General features: G+C 30.9%; 2 protein-coding genes and 1 pseudogene across 3 annotated transcripts in view; 1 reads left to right on the plus strand and 2 right to left on the minus strand.

Annotated features, from left to right (window-relative positions):
* The window catches only part of LOC111302525 (leucine aminopeptidase 1-like), a 30,018-nt pseudogene extending 26,435 nt beyond the window's left edge, over positions 1-3,583 (minus strand). The window contains exon 1 of the transcript XR_016326827.1: positions 3,456-3,583. The product of XR_016326827.1 is annotated as a leucine aminopeptidase 1-like (transcript). The remainder of the gene's footprint in view (positions 1-3,455) is intronic.
* Positions 3,584-8,499: 4,916 nt separating this feature from the next.
* Positions 8,500-12,944, plus strand: LOC111302892 (uncharacterized). Its single transcript, XM_022898778.2, has 6 exons — positions 8,500-8,779; positions 9,000-9,907; positions 11,136-11,193; positions 11,305-11,388; positions 11,463-11,604; positions 12,290-12,944. Exons 2-6 carry the CDS (start codon positions 9,421-9,423, stop codon positions 12,662-12,664), a joined length of 1,146 nt encoding a protein of 381 aa, XP_022754513.1. The 5' UTR covers positions 8,500-8,779; positions 9,000-9,420; the 3' UTR covers positions 12,665-12,944.
* Positions 12,945-14,723: 1,779 nt separating this feature from the next.
* Positions 14,724-18,708, minus strand: LOC111302894 (putative WRKY transcription factor 32). Its single transcript, XM_022898779.2, has 5 exons — positions 18,244-18,708; positions 18,074-18,123; positions 16,180-16,886; positions 15,893-16,051; positions 14,724-15,320 (listed from the first exon to the last, which is right to left on the minus strand). The coding sequence occupies exons 1-5, from the start codon at positions 18,473-18,475 to the stop codon at positions 14,963-14,965; spliced, it is 1,506 nt and encodes a 501-aa protein (XP_022754514.2). The 5' UTR covers positions 18,476-18,708; the 3' UTR covers positions 14,724-14,962.
* Between the last annotated feature and the right edge of the window lie 1,424 nt (positions 18,709-20,132).

Below are 20,132 nucleotides of genomic sequence, written 5' to 3' on the forward strand. Positions count from 1 at the left end.
TGTTAATAACGAACACCTTATTTCCATATTATTAATGTTGTTGAGCGTTCTAACATGTAATTACTATATGTGTGATGTCGAATACACAAATGGAGAAAGATTCTTAACTTCTTATAGAGGTCAATGATACCATTTTAGTGATTAAAAAGAATGACTCAAACTGAAGATTTTGTAGGAATACTTCAATATGAAAAACTCTAAGGCAAGAAATTATATTAAGAGATGTTTTAGTGTATTGAAATTAGATGGGCAATTTTATGAAAAAAGTCATTTTATTCAATTAAGACATAATGTAGAATCATTTCTGCTTATTGCCTTTTCCTTAATTTTATTAAGCCTGAGATGGTTTTTGATCTTATTGAAGGTGATGTTGTTGAAAAAAGTTTTACCTAACCAAATGAATCTGAACATTAAAATTTGATTACACATGTTAAGCCATTTGATTCTTAAACTGAGTTTAGAGATAATCTAGCTAATGAGATGTTTACCCATTTATTGTAATCCTAGGGATAATAACATTATAGATATATTTTGTATTTTATTATTTGTTTACCCAATGGTTTTTATTGTATGTGCCATATGGTTGAGTGTAGAATTTGCTTTATATCAATGTTAAATATATGTTTACATTATATTTAAGGCATTCTTGAGTGTTTAATGTATATTACAATTTAGAGTACACATTTCTTTACTTTCTTTTCATATGTATTCATTTATTTCATTCCCTTAATTATTTTTTATTTACTATATTTTTTAATTATTTCATAATATTTAGCCATGTGATTAGGAATTGAACATGTCTTCATCATGTGCCAATCCATAACAATCTGTTTGAGGCCTATCTAGAAGAAGATTGGACAGCTCGAATGTTGTTAACCATTCATGGACTCGAAATTAGGATTCCTATTTGGTTCAATACCTACATTCTTTAGTTGAATATCCTAGATGGATAATGGATAATGGGGCATTCCATGTTGGATATTTAGGTTATATTGAACGAATGCTGAAGCACCTCATTTCTATTTCACAACTTAAAACCCCTCACATTAAATCCAAAGTTAAGCTGCTTAAGAGATAATATCACACAATTAGTGATATGAAAAATTCTAGTGGATTTGGGTGGAATGATTAAGAAAAATGTATCATAGTTGAGAAAAAATTTTTTGATGAGTGGGTTCAAGTAAGTTTTTTAAGTTATATTATGGTTTATTTAACGTTTTTACCTTTTTTTTTTCTATAGGTTTTATTTGATTCATATTTGCTTGAACTTTTACGAATCACACCCACATGCTAAAGGGTTAAAGAACAAATCTTTTTCATTTTTTTGATGATTTTAAAATGATATTCAGATCTGACCAATTAAGGAGCCAAAATAGCAGTCCATGCAATTGAATCATTGAATGCTAATGCAAATACTTACTTCTCTCTTGAGTTTGATATCATTACCAAAGGAAATGTAAAAAGAGGAGACGATGAAAAAGATATTGGTTTTACTGCTCCGAACAACGTTAGGACGACATTATCAGGCAAAAAATGTTCTAGGAGCGAGGATAGACCAATCGTTGATTTGGTTGATCAAATTGGTAAAATTGATTCTTCTTATGATAGGGTTTGTGAATGTGATGGAAGGCATTTTAGCTTACTTCTAGAAAAAAGTCGAGAATACAAATATAAGAAAGTCACTTTTCAATGAAATAATGCAATTTGACGAATTCACGCTAAAATACTCGTTGCTGATGAGTATATGTTAAAAGAAAATCACAAAGTTAAATTTTTTTTTATGATGCCGACTATATTTATAAGTAATTACATTAGGAAACAGTTAAATGAATGTAATGCATATTGCCCATCGTTTAACTTTTCTCTTCCTTGACACATGTAGACCACACTATATTTTGTATACAGATTCATTGTATAATTTTGTAAACCTATTTATTTAATTAAGGCAAGAAGAGTAAGGTCGTAAATATGCAAATTATAGGGCATGTTATAAATGAGTTTATTTATAACGGATATGATACTTGTATGAATTAAATACATAGTTGTGATATTACAAATTTCATATTTGTATTTAAATTTAAAATTTTTTAATACTTCAATATTACGCCACAATTTGGATTTATAACTGATAACATTGGCGTACAAAAATACTTTTTTAAAATTGGTGCTTATCATTGTATTTGTCTTCGTATAATGTGAATGATATAAAACAAATATATACCAATAATAATAAATTAATAAACCAATCGAAAATAACAATTATCGAATCAACATGACTTTATAAAAAAATTAGAATCAATGTAATACATATATTTACAGCCAATCAACATTCTCTAACATAAAGGTTTAGCAAATGATAATATATAATTAGATCATTCTTTGCAGACTTTATTAAGTTCGTTTTTCACGAAACTTCCTTTACATTCCCACTATAAACAAAAAATCAAAAGTTAATGTTATTAAACGAGCACAAACTTTAGCTTTTTTTATCGAAAAATATCACTATTATATGAAATTAATATTAATCTTGAATGGTGTACTCATAAAATCATATGAATTTATCTCCCTTATAAAATGAAGAATATAATATCTACATTCAATAACTCATGGTTGATGAAGTACCTGAAAAATAAAATTTAGTTGGTTTAAGAAACATTTATTTAAACAACTCAGCATAAAAGAATATATTTCACACTTAATAGTACTGACACCTAATTTATCTTTCTATTCATATAACTGCAACTGTTTCCTTACATTTGATATCAATTACAATAAGCTGCCAATAATGCTTGCAAAATAATATGAATGATATACAAATATTAGGCATCATATTATATGTCATAAAGGTTGGAATTTTAGTTGTACAAATAGAACTTATGTAGCATTATAAGGCACCAGACAATAATGAACCCATTTTTGCATGTATTAACCTACATGACGATCACGAATAATGATAGTGCTAATTGCCTGACTAATCACATTTAAGTCAACGAATCTAAATCTATAAGTTATTTGTCTCGCCTTGATCTCTATGTATAGAAAGCTACATAACAATAATCAACAGTATTAGTTAATAATACACCATAGTATAGAATAATAGATATTAACTTTGAATATTTAAATTAATTGATAAGCTAACCTCATATAGGCAACAATATCAGAAGGTGATATTTCATCCAAGGTACAAATGCCTCAATCTTTGGCCCCTAATATAAGAAATGGATGGATGATCAAATAACTCATACTCAGACTCAACAATAATGATGTTTTCTTCGGATAAATGAGCAAGTGCATAATTAGATAACACATCAATGGCAACCTCAGTAGGGGTCATTTTTTGAGTCATAATATCTTGTTACAATATATAATGAAATATAAGTATTAAAACCAAATTAATAAATATTAAGTGAATAAACAAAATGAAAATAATGATTATAATCGAAGTTTGGGTTTACAGTCGAACTTGATTCATGAAAGCATGTCCCCGTTGGATGTCGGTAACAGACTGCCCTTTAGGCATGTTAGGCTGCATTGATGCCAACATTACCTCTAAAGCTGCAAGTCGTTGTTGTTGATCATTCATGCATTATTCTTGTTTATTAAGTCTTTGCTATTTTTACTGAATGATTGCTTCATATTCTGTATTTTTCATTAGAAGGGGTTGAGGTTGATTACTGAAGAACTTTGATGGCAACACAAATCTACCAACCTCTCGAACTCGATTATGTCTTTCTTTGGATCTTAATGCTAAAGACAAGGGATCTTCATCATAATCAATTAGTTGTTCACTAAATTCAAATTTAATAGCAAATTCATCCTAAAATACAATAAGATGGTGTGTAACAACAAAGTTATACAATATATAGTCATGCATACAAGCACTAAGCCAATCATACATGATAAATTAATTTGTTATACTTATAATCTTTTCAATCATTTCTTCAATTGCTTCATTTGTGAATGTTTCATCCTTCCGCATATGCCGTATTTTCCACACATCTTATCTAGAAACTTTAATTTTAGAGCTAGATGATTCCTGAAAAATTAAGGCGATATAAAACTCAGAATCTATTAAACGAATGTTCATAAATATTCATATATGCGTATAAAATAAGTGTGTGAATACTTACAAAATCATGCTTGACATTTGCATAACCCTTTCTTGATATCTGATGTAATGTACTTGTTTGGCCCAAATGTTTTTTTGTTCTTTGATTTTTTTGGAAAAAAAAAAGGTAAATCACATATTAAGATATTGAATATATTACACAAAATATTAAAAACAATTAACATACTGGGTATGCATATCGAGAATTCTTTTGATAAATGATCTTGAACAAAATGCGTTCACTATTTATAGCTGATAACATCTGCATATGATGATTGAGGATCAGCCAACAAATCACTATTATCAATGAACAGTAAAATATATTAGGTTGTCAATTTGCTATTAAAGTTTCTAAATGCTTTCTTAACCGATTGCAACACAATTTTTTTATACTCATTCGAGACGTCAAACTATTTCTAATAAATTTAAAACAATTAGTATGAACACATTAATTCAATTCAATTTCCAAATTAACAAATTTTTGGATATTATTGAATAAACATATTATATTAAACTCTCATATACTATCATTTTGATCATCAAGAACCATTTGAGAACTATGGTACATAACAGAAATACTATTATGGACGATCGCTCCAATGTGCCTAGCCAACTTGGCAGCTCATCTAACCCAAGCTGCCCACTTTGATTAAAATCGACGTGAATTTTCATCTTAGTCGCTTTAATTTATTTACCACAGCCCTTTACTTTTTTTTTTATCACTACAGATGTCTTTTTTATGTTCAATTGCAAGAGTTATATATTCTTTGGATTTCATAATACCTGAGATTTTGATTATAACTATACGAAATACATCAAACTGTCTCTCTAAATATCACACAATAAAAAATAACCAATATCCACTATAGTTACTAGACCAATATACATAAAATATCCTAAAACTAATAATATTCTATGGGTACAAGTCATATTGTAATTCCTACCTATCATAAGAGTTTCATTTAAAACAAATGAGTACAAATATAACAACTATTTTTCACAAAACCATTTAGCAAACCACAATACTAAAACCAAACAACAAAGGAAAACCATACATGCAATATTGAACGATGTAGGTGACGATGGAATATGCATAAAAATACAAAATATATATATATAGTAAGGAAAATAAAAAATGACTTATCTTGAAGAATATAAATAGTACAAAAAGAATAAAATATGCACATACCGATAAAAAAAAGTGTGACAGCGACAAGAGAGATAAAGAAACTAAAGGCAAACTAAATGGGTTAATGGGTTTAGGGGTTTACACGCAATGCAGCTTTTTATTGTTTACTATATTAGCCATTTAGGTTTTTTAAGATTCAAGAACTTGGAATAAACCTTTTAAAATAATCATTTAAGGAGTTTGTATACAAAAACACCTTAAATGATCCATCATATAAAAAAAATAAATGGATAATTTAAGGCGTTATGTATAAAAAATGTCCTAAATAATCATTTTATTTTTTTATAATAGGATTATTTAAGACGTTAGGTCTCAAATAATAATTTTATTTTAAAAAGTATCTTTTTTTTATAAAAAGATTATTTAAAGTATTTTGTGCATAGAAATGCCTTAAATAATATTTTTATAAAAAATAAAATGATCATTTAAATGATCCATAATATAAAAAAATAAAAAGATAATTTAAGGTATTTTTGTACACTAAATGCCTTAAATGATCTCTCTATTTTTTTTATAAAAGGATTATTTAAAATATTTTCTGTACAGAAACACTTAAATAATCTTTTTATAAAAAAATTAAATGATCCATAATTTAAATTATCCACACCTTAATTTTTATTGAAAGATCATTTAAGGCATTTTTATATAGAAAACACCTTAAATGATCTCTTTATCATATACGTCAAGGATTATTTAAGACATTTTTTGTACAAAAACACTTTAAATAATCTTTTTATAAAAAAAATTCATAATTTAAATTATTCAAAAAAAATAAAAAAATCATTTAAGGCGTTTATGTATATAACACTCCTTAAATGATCCTTTAATTTTGTTATACATAAATTATTTTAGGCATTTTCTATATAGAAACATTTTAAATAATCTTTTTACTTTTTTAATTAAAGGATCGTAAAAATAAAAAAAAATTATTTAAATTGTTTTCTATAAAAATAAAATGTCCATAATTTAAATGAACCATAATATAATTTTTATTAAAGGATTATTTAAGATGTTTTCTATAAAAATAAAATGTCCATAATTTAAATGAACCATAACATAATTTTTGTTAAAGGATTATTTAAGATGTTTTTATATATAACATATATTAAATGATCCCATAAATTTTTTTATAAATAGATTATTTAAGTTTTTTTGTACAAAAATGCTTTAAATAATCATTTTATAAAAAAATTAAACGATAAAAAAATCATGTACAAAAATTTCTTAAATAATCCTATTAATTAAGACGTATAAAGTGCCAAATACCTTAATTGATGATATTTTATAAATAAAAATAACAATTAAATAAAATATTTTGATATTTTTTTGTTACAAAAGATATTATTTGTTATTTGGATATTTATTATTTATAAAATAAAATAAAAAATTCTCATCATATATATTAAAAAAATTATGATAATTATGTAAAAAGTAATATACGTGAATTTTTTCAATTAAACAAAAATACATGATGTATTGAAAATAAAAAAAATTTTAATGTATCATATTTTTTTAAAATCATATATTTTTTTAAATATAAAATTCTACGAATTAATTATCCCTTAAGATATGTATGGAAATGGTGGTGGTGGCGCAAATACGACAACCGATAAGAGCACTGAGTTTTCTTGTTTCAATAGGCAAAGCCGGCAAAGATTGAGCAAGTTTCTCGATTGATTTGTTTGCTGAAAGCAAACCCACGTTTTTTATGGAGTCTAATTGCTTAAGCAGAGCCAGATGAAGCTGTCGATGGAAGCTGAAGTTGTTTGCTTAGCTTAGCCCGGACTCAAAAACTCAATTAAGGCGGGGACTTCCCCTGCCTGGCGTCAAGTAAAAACCATCGTCTTTCTTGGCAAACGAGACGAAAGAGCTGGTTTTTTTTTTTTTTTACAGGATGAAATCTCAACTTGGAAAGTGAATTATTATACAACAAATTTCAACATTCAACATCATCGGATTAAAAATAAGGCGGACTAAAAAATTATTTGTTTCACCAAACCGTCATTAAGCTATACATATACAATCATACATATTATTTGAAAAAATAAATAGACTCAGTCTATTATTTACTTTCATTAACCTTCACAAAAGTCAAATCTAGGTACCATCAAATTATTAATATAGTAATTACAAAATCTTCTTGTTCTTTCTTATATAATTAGATTAGATGATTATTTTGTCACCTAATAAGTCACAGCTAATTATCCTTTATACTAAAACTCAATATTCTTTTTATGCAACAATATCTATTTCTATTCTTAAAAAATATATATTTATCTATTTCTTGTTTTTTATTTAACTTCTTTTTACAACCAAAAAAGAAGAATTAAGATTTTTTTTTGTGAAGACTTTATGATCCGTTGGACACACTGTGATAACTTTGAAATTTTTATAATTCTAGTTCATCTTAGAAAAAAAAATCAATTAAGAGTAATCTTGATGGTTTAAGTAAGTCTCGGACCTTTATTAGTTAATTAGTGTTAAACCACTATCTTTGTACTAAAAAGAAAATGACTAAGATAATTCTTTTCAATTGTTGTTTTTCCTTTTTATTTCTTTTTTTGAGTTTCAACTTTCAATTTAACATTATTGCAAGAAAATGAAACTGATTTTTCTTTTCTCTGTCATCTCTTATTTTTCTATTTTATCATTTTTGTAACTCACTCTTCTTTTTATTATGAAATAACAATACCCCTTAACTTTAAATATTGTGATATTATAGGATATCTAATAATTTAATTTGATGATGTTAAAATATATATATATATATATATATATATATATACATAAAGAGTTTCATATCAAGATTAAAATTAATCAATCAAATTTGAAAGTATGAAATCAAAATTTTGATGACTGATTTATGATTTTGATTTTAGCAAGTACTTTAATTAATTAAAATTTAAAATGCATAACTAAAATTATCATATATCAAATTTGTGACTAAACTAACTAACAAAATATTAATTACATATCCTCTGTTTTACCAATATTTAAATCTTCATGCAATAAAATTGCATGAAAATAATTTTTATTGCATTATTTCTAGATAAATTGTTTAATAAATATTTAAAAAACAAATCTAAAAAGCAAATACATTTTCAAAAACTTTGCAAAAAAAAGAATCCTAAAATTACTGGGAATAGCAGGTAATAAACCGGTCACTCTCAAATATAATAACGTAAACGAAAGGCCAATCTTCACATTCCTCTTTCTTCCATTGTTCTTTACTTCCCTGTAAATTATAGATATAGTAACGTAGAGAGCGAAATTCAATTCTCATAAATCAAACCCATTTTTTTTGGTTTATCTTCAAGTCTCCGGTGGAGTTTTCTCAGTCACTTTCCCGCATTTTCTTGGGAAAATAAAGAGAAAAAAAAATGGAATTGACAGCAAATGTGTCAGCTTTTTTCTTAAGGCAGTGACAGAAACCGAACGACACAGTTTCATAAACAAATACTACAAAACCTTTTTCTTTTCAGGTAACAGAAATACTCTCTCTCGTTTTCCACGATGCAGACTGGAATCTCTGTTTTTCGAGGCTAAATTTGAATGCTTTAAATGAATATACAACGTGATCCCATTCTTTTCCTTTTTTTTTTTTTTGGATCTTTAAAGTTTAAACCTTTAGCTACTGCTTCTTATAAAAGTGATCTCATTTTTGTTTAACTTTGGCTAATTGGTGTGGGTATTGGGTTTTAGGGTTTTCGAGCTGATTTTTGAAGACTTTGAGGATGGAGGAAATGAGGGTTTCTGCGAGGTGTGTTTCCGATGGTAATGAGAGAGAGCTTAGAGTGATAGAATTGTAAATTTTAGGAAAGTTTTGTAGGGTGAAAAGCTAGATCTATTTTGAGTTTTCGAAGGACTACTTTGATGAATGTGTGTACTGTAAGTTCAAAATACCTCCGCAATTGTTGAAGTGGTTTAAGGTTTGTATTTATGAGGATTGTGATGATTCTACTGGATTTTATTAGTGGGTTTTTATAATTTTGAGGATTGAATAGGCAATGTTGAGGATTGGAGTGAAGCAAAGAGCTGGTAAAGTGAGAACTTAGGACTGCTTTGAGGTTAAAAAAAGCCGAGATCTTGATAATTAGTGTTTATTTGAAAGATTTCTTAATCTATGTCCAGTGCTCCGAGATTGAGGTCAATGAATGTGGCTGATTCTGAGGCAAGGCCCGTACTGGGACCTGCGGGGAACCAGGCGGGTTCATTGGGTGCAAGAAAACCAGCTTCAAAGCCTTTGACAAAGGTTGAAAAGTGTCCAGTTAAGGTCACTTTAGCAGAGGAGAAAAGAGTCGTTCCATCATCTACTGTTAGTTCACTTTCTCCAAAAACACATTCTGTTAGTGTTCCTTCAGTGCTTCGTCGGCATGAGCAGTTGTTACTTTCTAATTTATCACTAAATGCTTCGTGTTCATCGGATGCTTCCACGGATTCATTTCACAGTCGAGCATCTACTGGTAGGTTAATTCGGTCAAATAGTGTAGAAAGCAGGAGGAAGCCATATGCATCAAAGCCGAGAAGCGTTGTTTCTGATGGTGGTTTGGATTCGCCACCTGATGGTTCACATCAGAAGAAGAGATGTGCGTGGGTGACACCAAATACAGGTGTGTTGCTGTGCCCTATAATTTCTCAGTGTTTTGTCAAGATTGATTAGAAATTTTGTGTTATCATTTTCTTCATAAGACTGCTTGCAATTGTAGTAATAGCTGCAAAAGCTTTCTTTAAGAATTAGGTTAGAACAAATTCCCCTGCATATACCTTCCGAATGTCATAAAGAAAGGACTTATTTGGGATGGCCATGGCCACGGCCAATAGGAATAGGATATAATTTTTGTGGTTCTGCACTAAGAACAAAGCAATTCTTTGTATAATTTATACTTTTCACTTCTCCAATCGTGAAGCTGCGGTATTAGGTTAGGTTCAATAAATATAGTTATATTGCCCAAGGAAGGTTCAGCATGTACACAAATGAACCAACTAGGTTGCATCTCAATTTTTTAACTTAGGCAAAACTAAATAGTGCTTTTTTTTTTCTTGTTATTATTATTGCCATACTTTACAGTGTTGATGGAAATCTGATTTTCTTATTCATACATACACTAATCTCCAAAGATTTATTGGTTTTCTACAACCAAAACATTATTATGCACTAGATTTGTCATGTGAACTAAGGCAGTGAAACAAGTCATGAGTTTGCTTTATCTTGTATGCGATTCCAAAGGGTGATTCTTTTGGGTTTGGTCTGGTTCATTAATCATTCTAGCTCAACTCTATATTATGCTGGCCATTGATTTGAAACCACTTTTTCAGCCCAAGACCAGAATAGAGCTAGTGGAGCTACTCTAAATAAGAAGTTTGTTAGATATGTTGGTCCTCTGATTTTCCTAATCCTTTAAAAAGGAAGTTATGCTACAATTCTTCTATTGCTATCAAATGAATAAATGTTGTAACTTGATACTATTTTTACAGATTCTCATGATTTAAATCGACCAATAGGTTAAATTGCCATACATTTATCTTTCTGACTTAATGCACAATCCATTTACTTAATATTTGTAAGTTTTGCTTAGTTATCACCAAATACATCATGGCAGTAATAGCATGAGTGCAAATTAGTTATGCTTTCAGAGGTGCAGGCATTATATTCAAAGTGAAAGACTGTCTAGCAGACTATTTCAATTTGTTAGCGATGCAGCTTCCAGTCATCCCTAACTTTTGGAGGGAGTTTTACATTTAATGGCGGAAGGCATTCCACTGTGGTTGCCTTGATGCTTTGATTGGTTGCTTTTATTTCATGTTTCCTGCTGACTTAATTTTGTATGTTGAGATCAGATCCAAGTTATGCTGCTTTCCATGATGAAGAGTGGGGGGTTCCTGTACATGATGACAAGTACGTGATCTCAATATTGCTCTGTCTGGTTACTGATTAAAAGGGCTATCTCTCTAATAAAAAGAATTTCAATTGATGCGTAGTTTGCTTGATATTATTGTCCACATGCAGGAAATTGTTTGAGTTGCTTGTACTTTCGGGTGCATTGTCTGAACTTACATGGCCTGCTATGCTAAGCAAAAGGCACATATTTAGGTATTGTTCCTGTAGAAGTTCCATCTGCTTCATTGAATAGGCAGACTTATTTCTGAAGTGTATCTTTTATGCAGGGAAGTTTTTGTGGATTTTGATCCTGTTGCTGTATCAAAATTGAATGAGAAGAAGTTAATAGCAACTGGTAGCATGGCAAGTTCTTTGTTATCCGAATTAAAGCTGCGAGCTATAATTGAGAATGCACGCCAAATATCTAAGGTAGATTCTCATTCTCCTTTTCACCATTTTTACCTTTGTTGTCATAAAAGGTAGTGCTGCCTTCCCTAACGCACTTGTAAGCAGCGTTCGCTAATAACGGCCTGTATACTAGATGGAATATGACAAAAGTTTGCTCTACTGAAGTTGTTTACAAAGTGGATGATATAATTTGATATGTTATCTTGCAAGATATAGCACACTGCTGGCCATCTTCTTTACTACTGGGATTATTTTACGCATATATTTCCTGATTCAGAATTCATTGAATTGATTGTTACACCTAATGTTAGGGACCACTTACGTTGTTCTCTCTTGTTTTAGCAAGTGATTAGACAAATATAAAAGGTGCTTAGTGATCTCTTATTTGAGTGGGTTAGGTGAAAAGTGGCTGGATAGTGGTCCTAAACCCTCCAGGCATATGTTTGAATCATATGGGACAAAGCACAAGACTATACTTCACAATTTGATCATATATATTTATTTTATTTTGTGACTGATGAAACTTAATTATTCCTATCCATTAGATGCCAGCTTGCTTAGTTGGTAAATACCAATTCATTCATATGATTTAATTACTTTCCATCATTAACCTCTAGCCCTTGTTACTGAAGTACCATAATTGCACTCTCCATAGTGGCGATGATCATCATTGCAACTAACTTTTTGCAGGTTTTGATGATGCCAGGTTATAGATGAGTTTGGGTCATTTGATGAATATATTTGGAGTTTTGTTAACCACAAGCCTATAGTTAGCAGATTCAGATATCCTCGCCAGGTTCCAGTTAAAACTCCAAAAGCTGATGTCATAAGCAAAGATCTGGTAAGAAGGGGTTTTCGAAGTGTGGGGCCCACAGTCATCTACTCGTTCATGCAAGTGGTGGGAATAACAAACGACCATCTCACAGGTTGTTTCAGATTCCAGGAATGTATAACAGCATCAGAAGGAAAAGAAGAAAATGGGATCAAAGATATGGCAGAAGAGAAAAGAACCGATAATGTTAATGTGATCGAATCGGAATTATCCATAGCTATTGATGAATTGAGTTTCTCCTCAGAATAATGTTGGTCTCCTGGCAGATGGCGCTCCAGGTTCAATCATCAGCTTAGCACATTGACTGATTCACTACTCTTACTTTTGGGTGATAATGAAGGTGGGTATGTATAAAATTTTCATGAATACTAGTGCATCATGAATTTGCTGGATTGTAGATTTCTAAAAAGTAAATTAAAATTAACCGGTGAATGAGCTGTTGATGGGGTCTGTTTGTCATAGAAGTCTTAAAATATGATGTACAATTTTTTTTTTTTTGGTATAGTTGAAAAGGTTAGTAATTAGAGAACATCTTTTATAAAGTAGACATCGCCATCAGGAGCTTCAGGCTGTCGCCACCTTTCTGGATCATTACGCTATGGTTGAGGTTGGATAATTTTAAGTGTTAACCCTGTAGGTTGCTGGACAGCTAAAACCTAGATTGACAACTGACAATATCCATTTGCTTTAAATGGATGGCAATTATGGGTTTAGGAGCAAAATTTGTGTCCTAAGCGAGGGGGGACTTCATCTTACAAGACATGCTTGTTCTGTTGGACCCAGTATTTGCCAATGTTGTAGGGTTCCTCTGTTTCCTTCGTGTACTGAGATATAATGGCTTGATGGATGCTTTTGTCTGAAAAAGCCTAGAAAATTTCAAGCTGTACTTTGCATTAGATCTGGACGGTAACCGGTAGATGCTTTCTTAGAAATTTGAAGTCTCTTCAATTAATTCCCTCTATATTAACAATTAAACGGAAAGCACATATTCTCGACCTTGCCAAGATAGATGAATTAACTCAAGTCCCAAATTAAGAATTTTTTTGGCTAAAAAAATTTTTTTTTCGGGTTTGGGAAGGCTATCCCATAGTCAGGTAGTCAGGATAAACAAAGGTCTTAGAGAAAACTTACATTAGATTTGTCTTCTCTAATATTAGATTTATAGAATTTTTTCATTAAATTTGGTTGTTCTTTGACATAGAACATGGCAAAAGTCACAAATCTTAACTCCAAGTTGGACATAAGAATCAATATATCATTTTGAAATGTCTAAAGGGTTTTGATCGTGGGTTGCCATTGCCAAATTACCAATTCAGAAATTGTTTGCAGTAGTGCATGAAAGCGTGCACCTTTTTAATACAAAATCTATAATCAACTTCGTGGATGACAAAAGCAAAAGATAAAACAGGAAGCATGAAAAAGAGGAAATCAACCACTAGATTTTACTGTAGACTTACCATGGCCTCAAAATACTTTAGCATCAAATTTTGATTTCACATTTTCCATCTTGTCAAACGAAACAAATCAGACAAAGCGAATTTTGATTTTTGACAGATTAAAAATTATAGTTTCATCTTTGAAGCAACCTTTTTTGGGTAAATCAGATTGACCAACGACCTTTTATGGGAATAGGACGATAAATAAACATTATCAATTCTCATCTCATCAAAGTAAACAAATCAAATTTAGGTCAAAGCCACCTCCAAAGAATAGAATCAGTGACCACAAAAAAGACCGACAGAAAGTTTTTTGGTGTATTATTTAATTAAATCAATTGCGTCCCAGCGTTGAATGCATATAGCCACATAAGTATTAACCTAGAATTAGGCGCGTTTAACCTTTTTCTTACGAAGGTGACTGAAGATAAAAGGAGAAATTATATGTTTTGATTTGAATTCAATTTTTTTTTTTTAACATAGGAAACTGAAGATATGAAAAGGAATTAATAATATATTATTATTTAAATTTAAATTTATTGAATATTATTTTTTAAAAATACCTGTATGAATCAATTAAATTAAATTAAATTTTAGATTATATTTGACAAAAAAAAAAATGGGGATAATAAGTGGATCTGACTTGCTATCTACTAATAATCACTTAAATTTTGGGGGAAAAAAACCTAATTGATAGCATAACAAAAGGCCAAAAACATCTAGCATAACAGTCTGAATTATGACCCACAGAAGAAAAATTGCCTTGTGAACTGGATATCACTGTCTCCCAACAAACATTCATAACGAGCATAACCGCCGCTCTTAAATTCCGGCAAAAGAGAGAGAGAGAGAGAGAGAGAGAGAGAGAGAGAGAATTGAACATGGTTCCAACTAAGATCGCAAGAAAAGGGTTGCCAACCAAATGTTTATTGTTTTCACTACTATAACCTTGTTCCAACTAGATTGAGAGGGAACACAACAGGAACTATACAGCCTCACCGGAAATTAGAGCAATAACAAGAAAAACTAAAAGTACGAAAAATCAAACCTGATCATTCAATAATTTATATGGTGACATGCTTGATGTTAACAACATAAAAGCCGATTAAGTTCAGCATGGCTTGATTTCAAATCCAATACTAAGAAGCGTTCGAGCTGATTCCATAGCCTTCTCACCTCCAAGGTCTAGGGCCTCACTAGTCAATTCACCTTCTGTACCCACTGACCATTGTTTTAATGGAACTTGGTTTTGCACTCCATCAGTTTTTTTAAGTTGTAAGTTGTTCATAGAAGCAGGAGCAGCAGCAGCAACAAGAGGAGCACTTGGTGGACCATGTCGCTTCTTTGGTACAGGCATGTCATGGTCATGAACTCCTTTATATGTTATAATGACAGCATTTGTATTATCTACAGCTGTCTCAATATGCTTACGAACAGGACACCCAGCAGAAGTGCATCTATAGTAATTCCTAGAAAACATTCATTAACAAAAAATCAGAATAAAACCAACAGAATGCATAGGCGTTCAAGTAAATAGGAATGTAATAACTGAGTTCAAGATTGAAATTGGAAGGCTACAAACTGGTCATCCTGAGAACAAAAAAACCTCATAAATGCATACTCTTGAACATCTGCTTCACAGAATGCTTCACACCGGTTTGGTAGAGATGTATTCATGAATAAAACGACAACATTAAAAAATAAAATGAACCTACATGGCTTTACTAAAAGGGATATGAGTGCTGAGACCAAAAGCAAACACAAAAACCACAGGAACTTTTTAGTATTAATTGTAATCAAACTATATTGTCCAAATGAATGATTTTTCCAATATTTAAAAAAAAAAAAAAGATAATATAGTAAAACTCGAGGGTCCCATACTAAGACATGTAAACGAAGCAAACCACCATAACGTAAAATTACAATGATAACAAGTAGACAACGTAGCAACATGCCTGAGCAGCCATATACATTGAGAAATGGTTTAAAGGGATAAAACAATAAAACCTTTAAGAAAAAATACTGAGAAGTCAATAGGTACCTGGGATTAGGATTTCCTTTTACCATTTTCTGTCCATATTTTCGCCATCTGTATCCATCACCAGAGATCCCTACATCACCGGCTGCATGCACAACAAATTTAGGTTTTTTCCCAGCTTTTAGGACAGAACCAGAACAAACTGCATTGCCTTTCTTCATCCTGGTCATAAAGAACAATGGGAAACTATTAAAACCAGATTTGCAGACAGTCTTTTCCATTAACAATACACAACACACATATGTCATGAAGGGAAAAAAAGGCACAGACAAATTCACAGGAAAGCTTGCCTTTTTCTTGGTCCTGGTTCACTCAAAAGCTCTTCCTTCACTTGTAAATCACCATTCTCATCAAAGCTACCTGAACTCTGTCGCTTTCTTTCAGGATTTACAATTGTTTGAGGTAGAGATTCTTTAGAAGATGTCGATGGATCAGAATCATTAGGTATTCTGACGGGCTGTGCCGTAACAATCTTCTGTGAAACAGGCACAGCAAATGATGCGATCTTACTTTCCCTTGTAAAGTTATTTTTCTGTGGTGGTTCATGACTATGCATGCCTTTATTAAGAATCTCTATTACATGGCCTGTGTGATCAGAGCATTCTATCTTTTTGGCCCAACAATCAGAGAATGTGCATTTGTAATAGCTTCGAGAACCTTTAGGACTCTTCACTTGCTTCTGACCATATTTCCGCCAATTGTAACCATCAGACACTGGTGTCTTCACAATGGGAACAACAGATACCATTTTAAGATTGGAGGATTTTTGCTGGTTTGCTTCTGGCACGGATGCGCCATTAACCTTCTGATCTGAAAGGCTTTGTTCTGGTAGAGTTACAGTGGAAGCAGTTGATATACTTCGTGAAACATAATTTGGCAACAGTTGTGGCAAAGAAGTTGGAGAAACAGATGACTCGAGCTGATTTTGTGCCAGAGCTTCTGTACCCTGGACAGCCAAACTAGGTGAAGCTTCCTGGTGAGCTGTCTTAACTTGCTCCTACAAAGAAGAACTTGATTGAAAGAACCATTCAATCGCTGAGAAATTTAATTGTACATATGTTCTTTCTCATTTCTGGTATTTTTATGAGTTTGTTTTCTGATCTCTACAAGAAAATAAATGAATCAGACATGAATCAGACATGCAGGTCCCAGAAAATTGATGGCCACATAGATCTTCACATCAATGTAAATGTTTTGAAGAACTCATTCAATGCTCTAACTTGAAGGACAGCAAATATCATCACCAAAAGAATAAAAGTCAACAAAATTGAAGTTATAACCGGCAGAGCTTTGACAAGGATCATTAAATGTTGGCAGGAATGATTTCCGCATGCTTTATCCTATCTATTTGCCATTGAAGTTAATACATGCTTTATCCCTCAGCCTCCACTTTTATATCAAAGATAGAGCCTTAAGCTGATACAAAATAACCGGCAAATTTGCAAAAAAAAAAGAAAATCATTATCAGAAAGAGATTAGGTCTCAATCGGCTTCTAAAGATCAAAACTTTAATAACTAAGAAGCACACTTCATGAGGTGCTACCACATCCTATAATTACCTTTACCGAACCAAAGGTGTTTTATGTGTGTGTGTGTGTGAATGCACATGCATACAGGATGATGGGGCATTCTACCTTGCAAATTCGGAGGTCCTTAACTAACTTGTCCCTTTACCAAAAGACCAAGGGTCTCGTTGGCTACTAGTTCAACGCTAAAATAATTCTTAATTAACAGTCATTTCATGAACCTCTGACATCCTTAAAAACAAAAACGCAACCGTGGATGATAGAAAGTCAAAGTGAGAGAAGAGAAGCATTTTGTGTGTCACTCAGCACATTATTTCAAGTGCAAAGCAGTTATTAAATAGCATAATTCAGGACTAGATAGCATAAAAGGAAAATCTTTTAAGGCAAAAAAGTCAACAATTCATACACCATAAGTGAAATCTAATTTTAATTTCCTTGTAAATAACAGAAGCCCCCTAAAAACACTGTCAGGAAATCGGTATGATAATCAATACCTATAAGAAACCAAACTACGCGCAGAATAACACAACAAAAACTGTGGGCTCAAGCAAACAGATCAAAATAAGAACAATAAAACACCATAATAGCAATTCTTCAATAAAAAAAAAAAGGAATGAAAGTCTAATGACTATAGTAGCTAAAAAACTAAACTCCTAACCTTAATTTCAGCTCCTTCCTTCGATTCTGCAGTATAATTCTCCTGCAACCCTGAGAGATCATCCCATACTCTCTCAAAACAATTCCAACTTTAAAAAATAAAGAAAAGCTTACTTCTTTTAAAATTAGGCGAAAAGAACGAAATTCTTCCATAAAAAAACAAATACTTACCCTCAGAACGATCATTCGTTTGAGTTTCCAATTGAGAGTCTCTCAACTTAGCATCACTCGAAGACGCCGCTCCAGCACCTTGTGACTCACTAACTCGACTCACTCCTTCTTCATCTTCATCTTCATCCTCCAACTCGTCCTCTTCTTGTACTTCCTCTTCTGCTTCTAAATCGTCGTTTTGCTGTTCCTCAAGTTGTTTCGTCTGCTGCGTTTGGCTCTGAGTCTCAGCCATGCCCAATTTTTCTTAAGCGAAAGACAGCATAAACTAAGCAGAATTTTTCTCCTGCTCTTTTCTTCTTTCTTCTGTTCGTTCTAAAAGTCCGATTCTATTTTTTCAGACCGAGAAAAATCGGAACTGTGTCGTTTTAATAATATTTAAAAGCAAAACGGTATCGAAGTACTTTAGGAGAGAGAAGGGTTGCTTTAGAAGAAAGGGAGAGAAAGAGGTATATGTGTGTTTGACTTGAATTGACTGGGGTTTCTGTCGCAGGTGGTTTTTCTGTGTAACGTAAACGCCGTTGATTTCTCCGTTACTTTAGATGAGGAGTTCGCCGTTCATTTTCTTGACTCGACGTTTTCTTTTGATTCACGCCGTTTTTTCAGGGATTCTTTTGTTACTGGGACTGTTGACCTGACGCACACAACTGTGGCCCCTTTTTTTCCTTTTTTTTTTTTTTTCTTTTCTTTTCTACACTTGTGATTTTTTTTATGGTGCTCTCGTTCCCGAGATTAATGTGTCACAAATTTGGGAACTACTGAGTACAAAAATTATTGCGATATTGAATTTTTATAATTTGTTTGCTCTTTTTATCAAATATTTCAAAATTTTCTGCGATTTTTATTTTATATAATATTTATAAAAATTTTAAATTTTATGAAAAAATTAAAATTTTATTATATATGTATTAAAATTTAAATTTTTTATGCATTAAATAAAAATATATTTATTTATTATAAAAAATTACGAGGTATCGTTTTATTTATAATTTTAATTTGTTAATGAGTTAAATATACTTAACAATTTTTAAATTTTATTAGTGAAATTTAAAATTTTCATAAAGATAATTTCACTTATATTGTTTATTTTGACAATAAAAATTAAAGTTTTGCATTTTTAATGTTTCATGGATAAATACTAGCTATTTTGGATTTAAATAAAACATCTAAAAGGTTGATAATAACAATAATTTATGTTTGGATGTCTTTTTAGGTAAGTACAGTGTTAATAAATCCCCAGACACCAAAACTTTAAAGAAAATAAACTGTCATTGATTTTGATTCTGAACTTTTTTTTTTTGGCATTTTTCAAACCTCTTATAACTGATTTTTTTTTTTTTCGGTTACATTTCATGCAGAAAATATGCAATAAAAACTAGTACAAAATGCATGTCATGGAAGGATGTCTCATTCCTCGTTTAAAATACTACTTGTATATTATTAGAAAATAATAATAATGTTGATTTTAGATCCAAATAATCACTAGAAAACACTTTGGACTATATGAATTTATAAAAGTTTCAACAAACGATAAAACAATGGAAAGACCCTTTATATTAGTGGTTAAATTTATCTCATTTAAATGAACAAAGTCGTTTTTTTTTTTTTTTTTTTTTTTTGTGAAATTTCGCCCATCATTTTTATACAAATATAATAGTAATAAGAACGCCTAAATAGCATTTTTCTATTTTGTATATTTTTGTTTTCATTATGCGGCTTTCTAGGTAGGGAAAGGAAAGTCCATCTTTGAATCTTTCTGAATTTTTTAAAGGAATCTGTCTACTTCTTTTTTATTTGAGAATGATGAATTATTAAAATTTATGTTTTAAAATAAAAAAATTATGGATCAATTATTGAATTAAATATTAGTATATTTGTAAATTTTTAATAAA

Source organism: Durio zibethinus, chromosome 13 (assembly GCF_047325235.1).
Source record: "Durio zibethinus cultivar Kanyao isolate XHJ-2024 chromosome 13, ASM4732523v1, whole genome shotgun sequence".
Lineage (NCBI taxonomy): Eukaryota > Viridiplantae > Streptophyta > Magnoliopsida > Malvales > Malvaceae > Durio > Durio zibethinus.

Bases quoted from the DNA above. Each gene is read 5' to 3' on its own strand.
- LOC111302892 (XM_022898778.2), top strand. From the start codon at position 9,421: ATGTCCAGTGCTCCGAGATTGAGGTCAATGAATGTGGCTGATTCTGAG. The intron at 9,908-11,135 runs GTGTGTTGCTGT...TGTTGAGATCAG, and splicing joins GTGGGTGACACCAAATACAG to ATCCAAGTTATGCTGCTTTC. The intron at 11,605-12,289 runs GTAGATTCTCAT...TGATGATGCCAG, and splicing joins ATGCACGCCAAATATCTAAG to GTTATAGATGAGTTTGGGTC.
- LOC111302894 (XM_022898779.2), bottom strand. From the start codon at position 18,475: ATGGCTGAGACTCAGAGCCAAACGCAGCAGACGAAACAACTTGAGGAA. The intron at 16,887-18,073 runs GTTAGGAGTTTA...TCTTCTTTGTAG, and splicing joins AGGAAGGAGCTGAAATTAAG to GAGCAAGTTAAGACAGCTCA. The intron at 15,321-15,892 runs GTACCTATTGAC...AATGTTTTCTAG, and splicing joins AAAGGAAATCCTAATCCCAG to GAATTACTATAGATGCACTT.